Genomic DNA, 15,189 nt, shown 5'->3' with positions numbered 1-15,189 from the left:
TTCTCTTGCTGTTATTTGCCACTCTTTCCTACCATGTCTCTGAGAACTTGAACTATTTCAGCTGCATCATCTAGTAGCACACTTTTCAATTCCTTCTGTTCCTCCTCTTGCTGGGAGTGTGTGCTCAGGGCTGGATTTACAGATCTTTTAGATGTCTTATGGGTTTTGCAACTATTTCAGCTGCATCATATAGTAGCACACTTTTCAATTCCTTCTGTTCCTGCTCTTGCTGGGAGTGTGTGCTCAGGGCTGGATTTACAGATCTTTTATGATGTTTTAGATGTCTTACGGGTTTTGCTTCTCTTCTTTTTTTGTTTTAGAAGTAACAGATTGGTCTCTTTCAAACAGTCTGCCATCTTAATTCTGCTCTCTGTTTTCCTAAGAGTGTATTTGTTAGGGGGAGGAAAATGACTTGGTATATAGTGATGGATTTGAGTACTATCTACATGCTGAAAAAAATCTTCCCTTTGCCAATACTGGTCAATCACTCCTGTGGGCTTGGTCTTAGCGAGAAAGGCAGTGTGATATCTATAACAGAGGAAAGCTGCTGGGAGGTCTTGCAGAATGAAATGCTGAGTGTCCTCCAGCCTCTCTGCAGGCAGCAGATGATTCTTTGTGTGTGAAAGGGACATGCTGCTCTTCACAGTTCAAACTAAGTATTAGGTGGGAAAAGAAGGCAGCAGATTAGGATATGGGATCTCTGAGAAATGACGCCTATGTGCTGAGTTGTTGTGCTTGTTTAATGTAGTAGGTTTCCACCTGGGTTGGAAACTTTGATTCCGGGCATTGGATGAATGCCAGCAAGAGTGTTCTAATTGGCTTTAATGACAGTGCAATATTGGGCTGCCTGTGTCCTATCTTTTACTGTTTCATTGGAGCTTTTCACTTGGAGCCTCTGGACTTGTTTGTACTGCGGCGATACTGTTTGCTCTGCTTCTGGCACCAGTGCGGGTGGAATCCATTCCTGGGAGGATGTGTGCTAGAGAAGCAAAGAGTGAATGCATCACATTGATTGAAAGTACAGTTTGTGACTAGGCTTTGCTACAGAGCCACTACACAGAGCCCACTGTCAGTAAAATGAGCTGAACACCGGGCTGTCATGCTAGGTGAGTCCATGAGGCCCCGGATGTGCTCGATGCCCATTGATGCTGTCAGGCTGGAAGATAGTATGGGCTTGTATTTCTGTTACTGAACATGCATGAGCTTGGCATTTCATTAGCAGGTGATTGCTCAGAGGGGCCTGGTCGTTCTTGGCAGAGAAAGGGCTTCGTCATCTCATTCATCAATGACGTGGATGAAGGGACAGAGTGTACCCTCCCCAAGTCTGTTAATAATACAAAACTGGGAGGAGTGGCTGACACACCAAAGCTGTGCTGCCATTCAGTGAGACCTGGACAGGCTGGAGGGTTGGGTGGAGGAGAATCTCATGATATTCAACAAGGGCAAGTGTAGGGTCCTGCACTTGAAAAGGAATAACCCCCTGCACCAGTACAGGTGAGGGGTTGACCTGCTGAAAAGCAGCTCCACGGAGAAGGACCTGGAAGTCCTGGTGGACAACAGGTTGCTCATGGGCCAGCAGTGTGCTCTTGTGGCCAAGAAGGCAAATGGTGTGTGTGTGTGGGTTTTCTCGTCCCTCTCTGCTCTGCCCTGGTGTGGCCACCTCTGGAGTACTGTTTCCAGTTCTGGGCTCCCCAGTTCAAGAGAGACAGGAACTACTGAGGAGAGTCCAGCAGAGGCTACACAGATGAGGAGGGGACTGGAGCATCCCTCTGATGAGGAAGGGCTGAAAGGGGGAAGTTTAGCCTGGAGGAGACCAAGAGGAGATCTTCTCAAAGCTTTTGCACTTAGCTGCTTTGCTGGTTGGTTCAAAGCAGTGCTTTGGGCTTTTGTGGTACCTGCTAAAAGTAGAGGAAGAGGTGTGAGTACAAGTAAATGCAGCTCACTTAATGTTGAAAGTAAGCCATTGGGAGGGGCTGGGAAGGTGAAAATGTTCTGTCCTGGTTGCTGGGCCTGGAAATGCTAACTGCAAAGGCAGCATTTATAGGCAGCCTTGCCTTGCTTAACCAGTAAGGCCTGGGTGGGGGCTGCAGACTGGTTTTCTTCTCTTAAGCCACTTCAGCCAAGCTCTGCCTTCCGGGTGTCTCAGGAAGATGGGCTGAAAGGCCTTAGTGAAGTTGCTGTGGAAATTACCAGCGAGACACAAAAGCTAATGTTAAACATGAGTGTCCTACAAAAAAATAATCTGCTTAGTGTTTTTTAGCCTATTATAAGATTTTGTCATGTCCACTTTCTGCATGTCAGTTAACTGCTTAAGGCAAAAGCTGTTCTGCTTACTAAGCTCACTGTCCACTTCTGCAAACAGCTTGATGGAAGCTGATGGTCCTGCCCTGCCATAGCAAGGCTGTGCAGTAACTCACTGAATCACAAAGGAATGGGGTCTGGAGCAAAGTGGCCACCAATGCAAATGGTAGACTTGTGCAGTCTGAGAAGTGCTCCATGCTGTGCATACATGCTCTCAAAATTAAGATTGCTGAATCTCCTGTGAATAAAGACCCAGAGAATAAGATGCAAATTCTGTCTTGGACCACTCTCTCAACCACACAGAGCTGGCTGAGGTTTGGAGAACCTTGTGTTTGTACACCTTTGAATTTATAAAGTCATAGATTGGTTTGGGTGGGAAGAGACCTTTCAAAGCCTTGTAGTCAAACCCCACTGCAGTGAGCAGGGACATCTACAACTAGAACAAGTTGCTCAGAGCCCCATCCAACCTCACTTGGAATGTTGCGAGGGATGGGGTATCTGCCACCTCTCTGGGCAACCTGGGCCAGTGTCTCACCACCCTCACTGTGAAAAATTTCCTCCTTATATCTAGTCTAAATCTCCCCTCTTTTAGTTTAAAACCATCACACCTTGTTGTGTGGCAACAGGCTCTGCTAAAAACACTGTCCCTGTTTTTTTTATAAGCCACTTCAAGTACTGAAAGGCTGCAATAAAGTCTCTGCAGAGCCTTCTCTTTTCCAGGCAGAACAACCCAAACTCTCTCAGCCTGTCCTCACAGCAGAGGGGTTCCAGCCCTCAGATCATTGTTGTGCCCTTCTCTGGCCCTCCTCCAACAGATCCACGTCTCTCCTGTGCTGAGGATTCCAGAGCTGGACCCAGCACTGCACGGGGGTCTCACCAGAGCAGAGCAGATGGGCAGCATCCCCTCCCTCAACCTGCTGCTTTGGATGCAGCCTGGGATGCAGTTGGTTTCTGGGCTGCAAGACCACATTGCTGGCTCATGTCCAGGTTCTCATGCACCACTTTTCATTCCTCCCTTTTGCATGATTTGCCTTGTTTTCTTTTTCAACTTCCGTGGAAAAAAAGGACTTTATATTCTTTGGGCTTTCAATTCCTTTTCTTAACTAGTGAGCCATGTGGTATTTTCTGTGGTTATTTTTTTTTCCATTCCAGAAACATGAGTTTCTTCTAGCATCCCATATTCCTGTAGCTTGGAAACAAATCCCAAGAAACAGTGGTGTCCATTTCCACCTTTTCCCACCACCACCACGTTTCTTCCTGCCTCGCTGAAGGCACTGAGTTTAGCTGCAGGGCAGGCAGCAAGGTCTGGAGCAGCGTTCCCGAGGGTGAGCCATGCTGGGCTGGTTTTGCAGTGCTGCCTGGGTTCAAGGTGTTGTGCTTTGCAGGAGAGCTGCTCTGCCCTGCTCCTCGTGTCCCGGGCTGTCGGAACGCGGCTGGCACTGCGGCGCGCTCCGGCGCACGGAGGAGTGAGCCCTGTGTGGTGGGACAGAGACCAGCTTGTGCTGACTCTCCAGCCCTGCCTTGCGTGGAGGGAGCTGTTGGGGCTGGCCGAGCCTCCAATGAATTATTCATCCAAGTATAAAGAGCAGATTGAAAGCCTTCGGCTTTTATGGTGGGGAAGTTCCATTTCGGCTCAGTGGAGCACTCTGTAGACTCCATAAGAGTACTCTGGGCTTTCAGTGTTCCTGCTGCTTCTCAGAGGTACTTGCATGGGATTTATCACTGAAATTCGCTTCTGTTCAGCACAAAACTTCCTGCCCGTGTTGTCATCCCTTTCTCTTTTAGGTTTTGGATAGTCAGTTAAAACCTAAAGCTGCAGTTACAGAATCCCAGCATGGTAGGGGTTGGAGGGGACCTCTAGAGATCATCTCATCCAACCCTCCTGCTAAAGCAGGGTCACCCAGAGTAGGTTGCTCAGGATCTCATCCAGAATGGTTTGGAATCTCTCCAGAGGAGGAGACTCCACAACCTCTCTGGGCAGCCTGTCCCAGGGCTCTGGAACTGTTGCCTGAAGTTCACCAGTCACGTGCCTATTTCTTCCTGTGGAGCAAAACAGGGCAATATTTTAGGTCATTGTGAAAGCTGGTACAGATTTCTGATGTGTATTGAAGACCTACCTAGTGCAAAAGTCTTTTGTTAAAAAATTAAGATGTTGGAAAGCTGGGAATTTCCCTCTTTTCTTTTGTGTGAATTGTTTTATTTTACTTTTAAGCAACTGCAACTAATTCTTTGGTAAGAAAGCAATCCCTACTGACTAGTTTGTAGAAACTAGAAAGTATCTAGTATCTAGAAAGCCTTTTCTCAAGCCCTTTTTCTCATGCAAAGGGCTTTAGAAATGGCACCTCTTTTGTGTAACAGTGTCTCCTTCATTGTTTGAGATTAAATCCTTTTTCATCTCCTGCAATGAGAGATGAGTTTGCTTCCTAGGTGGAAACTGAGGGCTTCATCCTGCTTGTGTTTCTCATGGTGGGAGCAGATTCTGGCTTGCAATGAAGGTGCAGACACCACCAGATTTTAGAGATGTGTTTTCAAGCTATTCTGAAAACTTGTGACTGGATGATCTGCAACAGAGGAAAATTCCTATTAAAAAAAACCAACTTTTATTCAATTTCAGTTCACAAGAAACACTGTGAAGTTTTATTTGTGTCTGTATTCCCCTAGTTTGTGTACATTGTTTTCCTTTCACAGTGCCTTTGTTCGAGAGGTGCTTTTCTGTGGGCAAACCCAAAGCTTCAGTGGTGCCTGTTAGAACGTCCAATGGCTTTTCTTCCTGGAGAAGAGGCAGAGAAGGAAAAGGAGTGGTGGCAGGATGTTTGAACTTGTTTGAACTTGTCCTAACAGTTGTGATTCATGAGGGAAGGGTTGATCAGGATGATAGTGAATGAAGTTACCAAGACTGTTGGTGGAGTATGCCAACGTACTAGATCTATTGAATTCCCCTGTTCCAGAGGGTTTTGATATTTGATGCTTTCAAAAATATTCAACTCATTTTTACTTAAGCAAAAGCCATCTTTTGTGACTGATGTCACTTGCATGGCGCAGCAGACATACTGGTCACTAAGGACTTCATCTGTTACCCTTAACTTAGTGATTGAGGTCAGCCAGCTCTGTGGGGGGAGGTGTTAACAAACAGGCTTCTTGGTTTTGTCTTGACTTCATTTGAGTCATGGAATGCAGCAGTTGTATGAGGTGGGCAGCCTAGAGGTCTGTATCTCTTGGAATAAAGGCTTCTTGCCTTGGTTAGGAGGTCAGATGTGCATTCCTTTGAATTTCAGAAGGCCAAGAGCACTTCATGCTTCATTTTTTTTTTTATAGACACTGTTAGCTACATCAAAAAGATGTGAAAATTATACCTTTCCTGCAATATTTCATCTTTTTATTCATGACAGGTAGCAAGTGCAGTGAAATGACCACAGCTCCAGATGTTCCATGACTCTTTCTTTGAAATGTCTGTTGCTTCAGAGAAACTCGGAACATGCTGGATGCAGGGGCTAACAGTGATGCCTTCAGGGGAGGAAAGGAAGCTCGGGCATCTGATACAGACTTCCTGAATTCCAAAGCTTATTCTTTTAACAGCTACCCTCCCAGTGATCTGCAGATGTGCTGCACTGCGTTGTGGCTGGTTGTGGGATGTGTGAATCTGAGCTCCTCTTTTGGGGCTGCCTGTATTGAGAAAAGGAGGAAGAGGAGACTTTTGCCTTTGCAGTTGTAATTCTGTATGGCAGTAGAGGCTGATTCCCTGTGTGCATCTTGCACTGTTGTCAGCAGTGTTAGCAGATCATCCTGAGGCAGTGGCATGTCTGTGCTCTTTGGATCAAGCCCGAAACTCAGTCTCCTGAAAAGTCAGTCAGAGATGCGAAGAAGTCATTAATCTGTTGTCAGGACCTGGCCACTTTTGAGATCATGGTGTACCTTCTAAGCCCAAGTGCTGAATGGGGGGAAATAAAGGTTCAGATGTCTGTGCTTGACAGTATAAGAAGAAACTGAGTGATGGGAAGTCTAAATCTAAGGTCTCTCTGTTACATCCATCCCACTAATAGACTAGGAAGAGAAACAGTGACAGTGCAAAGCATGAAGTAGGTTCTGCCCTGTCAGCCAGGGGAATATTGGTCACTGCCTGAGTTTGCTTCCAGACGTGAGGCTGTCCACACCCAACACAAGTTTGGTTTATTTGGGTCGCAAAATATGTCTCCCAGGTAGCTATGCCCTTTTATTTGACTTTTTATTGTTATTTCTATTTGACATTCCAAGGAGAAAGAGAGAAATTAATATCCACTGCTTTGTAAAAGCCATGGTTAGTTCTTTCCTCAACAGTCTCTGCCAGTAGGCTGGCCTCACCATTGACATCAGCTTAGTCAGAGCTTCCTTCAGACATGAGCTTTTAGGTTTGATGACTAGAACCTCGCTCTGTGTGTGTGTAGCATGTCTGGAAGGACATCTGAAATCCTTTCCTAAGCTCTCGTCACCTGCCAGAGCTATGACAAGACACGGTGGTGCTGGAGGTACCTGTGAAGAGGGGCTGGAAGTCAGAAGAGCAGAAGGTGCCCAGCATCAGCAGAGAGCTGCAGTGCTTCACTGCTGTGCCTTAGGCGTTCAGGTGGTTTGCCCTGGTGCCAGCCCGTTCCCCTGCGATGCACTCCTGGTGCCACCTCAGCAGGCAAATGACCCCTCTCACTAGGCAGTGCTCTCTCTGGAGGTTCCTCACCTTGAGGCACTGCTCACAGCGGGATGCGTTTCCTGTCGCAGAGCACCTCCATCCATGGAGCACCTACAGCTTTGGAAGGCAGGCTTGCATTTGTGCTCACCTTAATACCCACCCTGCACTTGGTGCTCCCATGGAAAGGCCCTGAGGTTGAGGCACCTGCCAAGAAAACATGCAAAGCACTGACAGGGAGCAAAGAAGTTAATGTCACAGTGTCTGAAATGTGTCTTTTGCAGGTGTCTCCTTTCTGCCAGTGGCCAGTACAGTATCTCTTAGTTCATTTGACCCTCGCTCCGAAGACATTGAGCTGCTGGACTATGTCCAGAGAAGGGCAACAAAGCTGGGGAAGGGTCTAGATCACAAGTCTTATGAGGAGTGTCTGAGAGACCTGGGGTTATCTCTCAGGAGGCTCTCAACAGCTCCCTGAAAGGAGGTTGGAGTGAGGTGGGGTTTGATCCCTTCTGCTTGGAACAGGCTGGCCAGGGAAGTCATGGAGTCGCCATCCCTGGGGGGATTGAAAAGCCCTGTGGGTGTCGTGCTGAGTGGTGGCCTGGTAGTGCTGGGTTAGTGGTTGGACTTAATGATCTTAAAGGTCTCTTCCAACCAAAACTATTCTGTGGTACTATTTATTTCCTTGTTTTGAAATGTGCTGCTGGTGGGAGGACCAGAATATGGCTTTGCACTGCCGTAGTATCTCTGTTGCCTGCAGTGACTAATGATGTTGTATTGCCTTGTCTTGCATTATGTATGGGCCAGCAGTGAAAGCAAAAGAAAAGGCATTACTGCATTTAGCCCAGCTGAATTATGAACAGTTCAGAACACAGATGGACACTTAAGAGGGTCACAGGCTTAACAGCACAGGCTTTCCAGGCTGCTGCCTGTTCTCTGCTGCTTTCCATTTGGCTTTTATTAAGGGATCAAAGAGGTTTCGAAGGAAGATGATGATTAAAGGTTGAAAGCTGATGCATTTGGAAAGAGCCTTATTTTCAGCTACAGTGCCCAGCTTCAGAACTGCCTGTTTTCTGGTGGATGGGATCTGAGGGGTGACTTTCCCCACCGCACAGCTGACCTCTCCGCAGAGTCTCACCTGTCCTGGCGATCCCAGATGAGCCCTCTTGCACCCGAACTTCAGGTGAAGCAATCGGTGTTGTCCTCGGCTCTGAACTGGAAAGCAGCTGGCACGTTATTCTTCAAATAAGCTGGACAGGAAAAATTGCATAACTTTGTCTTGAATTTTTAAGGAAGATGTTATTTATGCTGACGGTCTTGAAGAAGAACATTAGTCTTGTGGCTTCTAGTCTAGACGGGGAGGTAGAGAAACCTGGCTTGGGTTCCTGGGTCTTCCACAGTCTGGCAGAGAACTGTAGCACAGAGGCTTCTCCCTACAAACGAAACAAGTCTGAATTATTTTGTCTCTAACTGAATATCACATGTGATTCAATTAGGTTTGTTTTTGTTTTTGTTTTTAATCTAATGCAAACAAGGCCATTAGAGATTGCCATGGTATGGTTGTGGTTGTTGAAGGATGGTCAAGGCATGTGCACAGTAGGACACTTAAGCAAAGCTCAGAAGCATGTGTTGAGCCATTTCCAGCAGAGATGTCTTTAAGTGTATTTTTATAAGGTACTTTTTTATTTGATTTTGCTGCTTGATTATACAACTTTGAATTTTCATTAGATTTGGATTTTTGGACTTTGAACTTTTTATATTATGCTTCCTTTAGTGAAGACAAATTTTCAGAATAAAACCAGGCTGAATAAAAATAGCCCTGGTGCATTTCTACCTTTGTGTCACCTTTAGGTGGTTGTGGGCTCCTTCCTAACTGATTGTTTCCTCTTCTAGGATAAGAGAAATCATGAAGAAAGCATCTCTCCCCCCAGAGGATCCTGACACCCCGCTGTCAGTTACTTTGGCCATAGTTGAGTCAGATTCCACAATAGTCTACTATAAAGTGACTGATGGCTTTGTACTACCAGATCCTCCTGACGATACTGAAGATGTGGACAACAAACAGTGGAAAAAGAAAAGAAAGAAGCTTTTCAAGTGAATAAGACAAACAGACTTTTCTTGAGCTACTGTCTTCAGACCTAAACAAATACAGGAATTGATGTGTGTAGATAAGCAGTGTGCTAACGCCTACCCTCTGTTCAGGGAGAGCACAGGCTGGTGCAGCTGCACTGCAATGAAATGCCATTTAAAGTATGAAATGGGTCACCCTTTGAGACAGATTCCTCCTGACTAATAAAGATACTTGTGAGATGCTCCCAAAGCTTGTCTCTCCTTTCTGTCTGTTCAGGTGCATAATAGAGTAAACACATCCTTACCCATATGGTAAACACTGGTTAAAGGTAAATCTTGGAGGTTTCTGGCAGGAGTACAGATAATAAGTTAAGGGCTTTGTTGTTCACAAAGTGTCTTTGTCCTAACACTGGCAGAAGTGCTCATGCTGCCTGCTATGTTCCAGTGCTGAACACTTCCTTTCTTTCCCCTGCTTTTGGAGAAGAGACTTTTCAACAAAAATATCTTTTAAAATTTTTTTTTCTCTGTGGAAGGGAAGTTGACTACAGCAATACCAGAGGCTACTAGACACAAGTCGTCTGAGGCGTTGCTGAGGGACCTAGGGTTGTCTAGCCTGGGGAAAAGGAGGCTGAGGGGAGATCTTCTCACTCAATAACTACCCTGAAAGCAGGTTGGAATGAGGTGGGGTTCAGTCCCTTCTTCCAAGGAGCAAGCGAGAGGACAAGAGGAAACAGCCTCAAGTTGCACCAGGGGATGTTTTGTTGGACATGAGGAAAAATCTTCCCCAAAAGGGTTGTCAAGCTCTGCACAGGCTGTGGCAGGACATGTCAAGTCATCACCCCAGAGAGAGTGAAAAGCCATACAGACATGGTGCTGAGGGACATGGTTTAGTGGTGACCTGGCGGTGCTGGGTTAATGGTTGGATTTGATGATCTTGAAGGTCTCTTCCAACCAAAATTATTCTATTATTCTACTATTACAAAGGCTGGACTAGTAAAGGGAACTCTGTGGATCTGCCTGGGGAACCTGGGAGCAGAGGCCAGTCCTTCACCTGGAGGTAAATTATGACTGGATCAACCACACCTGAGTGTTGACGCAGGGTAGCGTTACCCACATAGCTGAACACACACCATGCTAAAGGTCACGATCCAGGAACACCACCAGCTTCTTGTTCCACGGTTTTGGACAACTGTCTCAAGTACCAGTGGTGCCCTGTGTTTGCATCCCATTGTGATGAAGTTGTCTAAATGGTGACCTGCCCTTTCCTTGGGTATCTTGTCTGTGAAATAGCTTCAATGTGCTGTCAGTGCTTTGCCATGATGTTAGTGCTTAAAATTCTCTGAAGAGGACTTGCCCCATGACCATGGGACATGTTCTTAGCTGTCACCAAAGTATATCATCAACTACGCTATGTGTGGACACTAGCTGTGTGCATCTGCTTCATGCAGCAGGCAGGTTTCTAAACCCATTGTAATTTCTGGGACTTCTCTCTTTTATTGGATGTAGCTTCTGCTTGTTAAACTGGCTGCCTGAGAGGTACTTCAGCTAGGAGTAAGTTAAAAGGAAAAAAATTACTTTCAGTTTCTTCTATGGGAATTTTCCATGTCTTTCACATAGAAATCTTCTTCAGGTTAAACTTAGAGCTTCTTGGCAATCAGAAAGCATCCCAGAAGCAAATACTTGAGTACAAAAATGTCCAGATGACATTTGTGTTGCCAAGGACCACACATTCAAAATTTGAAGCACAAGAGCTCTTTTTTAGCATGGGTACAAGAGTGGGAGAGAGTCCAAAAACACAAGCTGGAAGTGAAAGACCATTTAAGCTTTACTATCCCTGTGACTAGAGTGGGTTTTATGGTTGCAGAGTTTGAGCTTAGTTTGGCCAAAGACAGTGGGAGGCAGAATGGTCCAGCAGGGAGAGCGCAGGGCAGGAAGGCCCTCGCATGCCGTGTGACATCAGATGTTGCGTTTGGGTGCCGATCCTGCAAGTGTTCCCCAAGTCTAGGCAAGGGAGGCAACTGCTTTTCTGGTTTGTTGGGACTTCAGCCCTCTCAGGGTGCTCCTGGCCTTGCAGCACACACTCACCCCTCCCAGCTTTCTCAAAAAATGGGAGGAGAAGGAGGCACTGCTACCCAGAGCTCTGCATGGCACCTCTGATCAAAGGGGAAAACATTATTTATCAGCTTTGCCACCAACAGCATTGCTTGTGGGGTCCAAGCTGACTTGAGGATCTTGTTAATGTGGGGAACAGGCTGCTGGGCATGCCCAGGTGCCCAGAACTGTTCCTTGCAGCTTGCCCCTCACGCGGGAGCTGAGGCTCACTGAGGAGAGAGCCCTGGCAGCCAACACCCGCTCAGGCAGGTTTGCTGCTAGCAGGTCTTGTTTTCAGCTGTTACCCTGATCCTGCACAGGCTGGGATGGGTCACAACTGTCTGGCTGTGTGCCCCAGGCTGCCAGGGGAACTGGACAAGCCATATGTGAGGCTGCGTGTCATGACACAGTCAGAAACAAGCTGGTTGCTTTTTCCTGTACAGCCAGGGCAGACCGTGGGTTTGTGGGCTTCAGTCATGGAGAAAGGCAAAGAAAAACTCTATTTTTCTGTCTTGCTCCCCTCACGGAGGAAAAATGTAATTTTCGTTTGGCCTGGTGCCATACTGCCTTAAAAGGGTACCTGTGTGCTGGCTCCTGACATGCTGTGTTTGACCTTTACATTGATATTTCGTGTACTCTGCTGCTGATTCCATAAAGTAAATCTTAGACTTTTCTAGGCTACATACCACTAGGTAAATTGCCCTTGTTTGAAGCTGCTAAACACTTCAGCTCCAGTGAGCATGTGCTGGAAAAGAGCTGGTTGTGCCTGAAGAAGGCTGTAACGATTGCTACACGTTGCAGAATTTTTATTTAAGCAACACATGGTTAACCCCAGAAGCAAATTCTTTTGCTTTTGCTCCAATTTCTGGGAAATACTGCCAGTTTGCAGTCCGCTGCATGACTGATGCTTGACTTTATCCTTTGTGTTATTACTACTACACATGGAAAGAGGAGCAGAACTTGAGCCTCCTTTTCTATACCCTGAACAGCACTTACCCCGTCTGCAGAAGCTGAATTGGGGAAGCTGTGCCTGGAGGCTTTGGTTTCTGCCATGTGTCCCACTGAGAAATGACTAGATAAGCCTTTTTCCAGCCTCCTTAGATTGTGGTGGTTCTTTATGTCTGAGGAAAAAAAGAAAAACAAAACAAAACCAAAAGATGAATAAATAATATCAGGGCACTGTTTGTCCCATAGGAATTACAATGCAAACACAGGGATGTTAAATCAGTTCAGAGACAGCTGTGCTGTTCCTTTACTTTCCACTGAAGAATTTCTCCATGTCAAGTCAACAGCACACAGACCAAAGCCTCTGGTCTTCCAGGCAGTGAATAAAGATAGGAAGAGACTTCCCATGGAAGTCTATCTGTTCAGAGCAGTAGCACATAACATTCCTAAATCCATAGTACCTTGGTGCTGAGCCTAAACTGTTCAGGCATTACTCTGCTTTAAGTGTTTGTGAGACATCTGTGGAAGTGTGAGCTGTGACATGTGGCCTTGACACCTTTGCAAATTCATCTCTTATTCCAGTCCAGAAGATTTTACAGGCTACATCTTGCCATCTTTTTAAAATTTCTTTCAAGTTTTATTTGGCAAGCACAGCTTAATTTGTTTTCCTGATCACCCTTGACCAACAGAAGGTATGTTTTAGAATCTTAAGAGTATAATTTTCCAGTAGATTATTGTTTCAAGTCTTTTCTCTCTTCAGAGAGATATTTGCATTGAAGCTTCCCCACTGAGTAAAGAATGACAGAAAAGCAAAGTGATGTTTTGGCATGGATGTGACGGGGGGACTCGATGCCCAGTTACATAAGTGAGCGTCCGCTTTGCTTTGTGCAGACTGTTTCCCTGAGGCGTTACTGGCACCATCACCCGCCCTGTCCCGTACTCACCCTGACTGTTTGCAACGCACACAGGACATTTCATGCAAAAAAGCACCAGTCAAGAAGCAGGAACCCTTGTCAGATGCACATAAAAGAGGAGCTGTAGTAGCAAGAAGTGGCCAAGGAACACGTGCTGCAGCAGAGAGCTGCTGAAAGTGAGCAGCTACTCCTGCTACTTTCCCTGTCTCGGCACTGAATAAGCAGGAGCACATGTGTCTGGGCAGCAGGTTCCTCCCATTGGAACCACCTCTGCCTTTGTGGATGTGTGGAAGCTTGGTGAGGAGCTGTCAGGTGAGCAACGGATGGCAGACCTTTGGCTCACGAGCTGTCCCCGAGTGCCAGGGCACGCTAGTGTGGCAGCAACACAGTCCCTGGCAGTGCTGCCCACCAAGCTGTGACCAGGTAAAAGGGTGTTGCTTCCAGACTGCACCCAGAGCATGGTCCTGTCCCCTAGAAAACGGCCTTCAGCATCCCTGCAAAACAGCTTTGTCTGTCAGAAATCACTAGAAGACACACAGTCTCCTCTTGTAACCTGTTAAGCTCAGCAAGCTTTTCCACAGGACCGTTTGCTTGGACGCAGCATTGGAGTATCAATACCATTACTAAAGCCTAGCAATCTTAGTCTTCCTCTTTTCTGGGTCAACAAACCAACAAGGCTTTTAAAATTTAATTTAAAACTTTTTTTTTCTAATAAAGACTCCTCATGAATTTATTAGTCATCCTATGAGTATTGCAGTTCCATAGAAATTAGATGTTTAACAGGTTGTCCCAGTAGTTTTCAAGAATCCAAACTCTATCATCTAGCCTGTAAGTCCTGCTTTATATAAATGGGTTTAACATTAATTTCCTCTAGTCCTCCAGGGCTGTCTCAGTCCTCCATTATAACCAAATAGTTTAAAACTTCCTTTAGTTGTTAGCCAAAACAAATAAACTGAGATGAATCCAGGCCCTACTAACTGAACATTCTCAAACTGAATAGACTTTCACATCTACTTTCCTTATTCCTGTTCCACCTTCATTTTAATTGTCCCATCACCTTTACAAGGCTGAAGTGATAGTATTAAACTCTTCAGTCCTTTCATAGAATCACAGATTCATATACTGGTTTGGGCTGGAAGGGACCTTTCATGGTCATCTAGTCCAACCTCCCAGCAGTGAGCAGGGACATTTTCAACTAGAGCAGGTTGCTCAGAGCCCCATCCAACCTCACCTGGAATGTTGCGAGGGATGGGGCATTGACCACCTCTCTGGGCAACCTGGGCCAGGGTCTTACTACCGTTGGTATAAAAAATTCTTCCTTCTATGTAGTCTAAATCTCCTCACTTTTAGTTTAAAACTATCACCTGTTGTCCTTTTGCAACAAGCCCTGCTGAAAAGACTGTCCCTATTTTATAGGCTCCCTGTAAATACCAGAAGGCTTCAATAAGGTCTCCCCAGAACCTTCTCTTCTCTGGGCTGAACAACCCCAACTCTCTCAGCCTGACCTCACAGCAGAGGAGTTCCAGCCCTCAGATAATTTTTGTGTCCTCCTCTGGCTCTGCTCCAACAAGGTTCATGTCCTTTTTTGTGCTTCCCATCCCTTCTGTTAAGAGATCTGTGCTTTTCTTCTTCTCCCTCTTGTTTTGCTTTTTCAACAGTTTTATTGCTGCCTTTTCTGTTGGTGCATCACACATCTGCATACCCTGACTTTGCAGGACTGGGAGGAATTTGGTGCATCCCCGGTGCAGATCCCACCTCAGCACACCCAGCTACAGCGGATGCCCAGCAACCCTGGCCAGGATTGCACAGCATCCCATATTATTTCACCCAACCACAAACTGCCATGCTCATCGTTTTCATGGCTTTTTTAACCCCCTTTCTCACTGCTTTAGTCATCTTGCCAGCATTTTTTTTTTCGTTACTATCGTTTGCTGCCCTCCTGTTGTGTGTTACATACGTAGCACCTCACCCCTTAATTACCTCCAAATTTATCTTCTCTTGCCATCTGGAAGCTCCCCTTTTTCTCCAACCTTCCTGCTACCATCCTGTCTTTTCTGGGGTGCCTAGACGGTCTCCGTTTATGCCATTCTCTGTCCTAATCCAGGTACTAACTGGGTGTCTCAATTCCATTTGCAGCCGAAAATCTCGGAGCAATGTGAAGCGAAGTCTGGTGAGGGGTGTGCCGAGCTTCAGCCTGCCGAGGAGGCTCCCTGGCAG

The 15,189-nt window shown here is 46.2% G+C and overlaps 1 protein-coding gene across 1 annotated transcript in view; it reads left to right on the top strand.

Annotated features, from left to right (window-relative positions):
- The window catches only part of TSEN15 (TSEN15 tRNA splicing endonuclease subunit), an 11,890-nt gene extending 2,840 nt beyond the window's left edge, over positions 1–9,050 (top strand). The window contains exon 3 of the mRNA XM_008947131.1: positions 8,846–9,050. Coding sequence (XP_008945379.1) covers positions 8,846–9,050 — 205 coding nt within the window. The remainder of the gene's footprint in view (positions 1–8,845) is intronic.
- The last annotated feature ends 6,139 nt before the right edge of the window (positions 9,051–15,189 follow it).

The sequence above is a fragment of the Merops nubicus genome, unplaced genomic scaffold (assembly GCF_000691845.1).
Source record: "Merops nubicus isolate BGI_N331 unplaced genomic scaffold, ASM69184v1 scaffold6419, whole genome shotgun sequence".
Taxonomy (NCBI): domain Eukaryota; kingdom Metazoa; phylum Chordata; class Aves; order Coraciiformes; family Meropidae; genus Merops; species Merops nubicus.
This window is presented reverse-complemented; position numbering and strand designations above follow the sequence as displayed.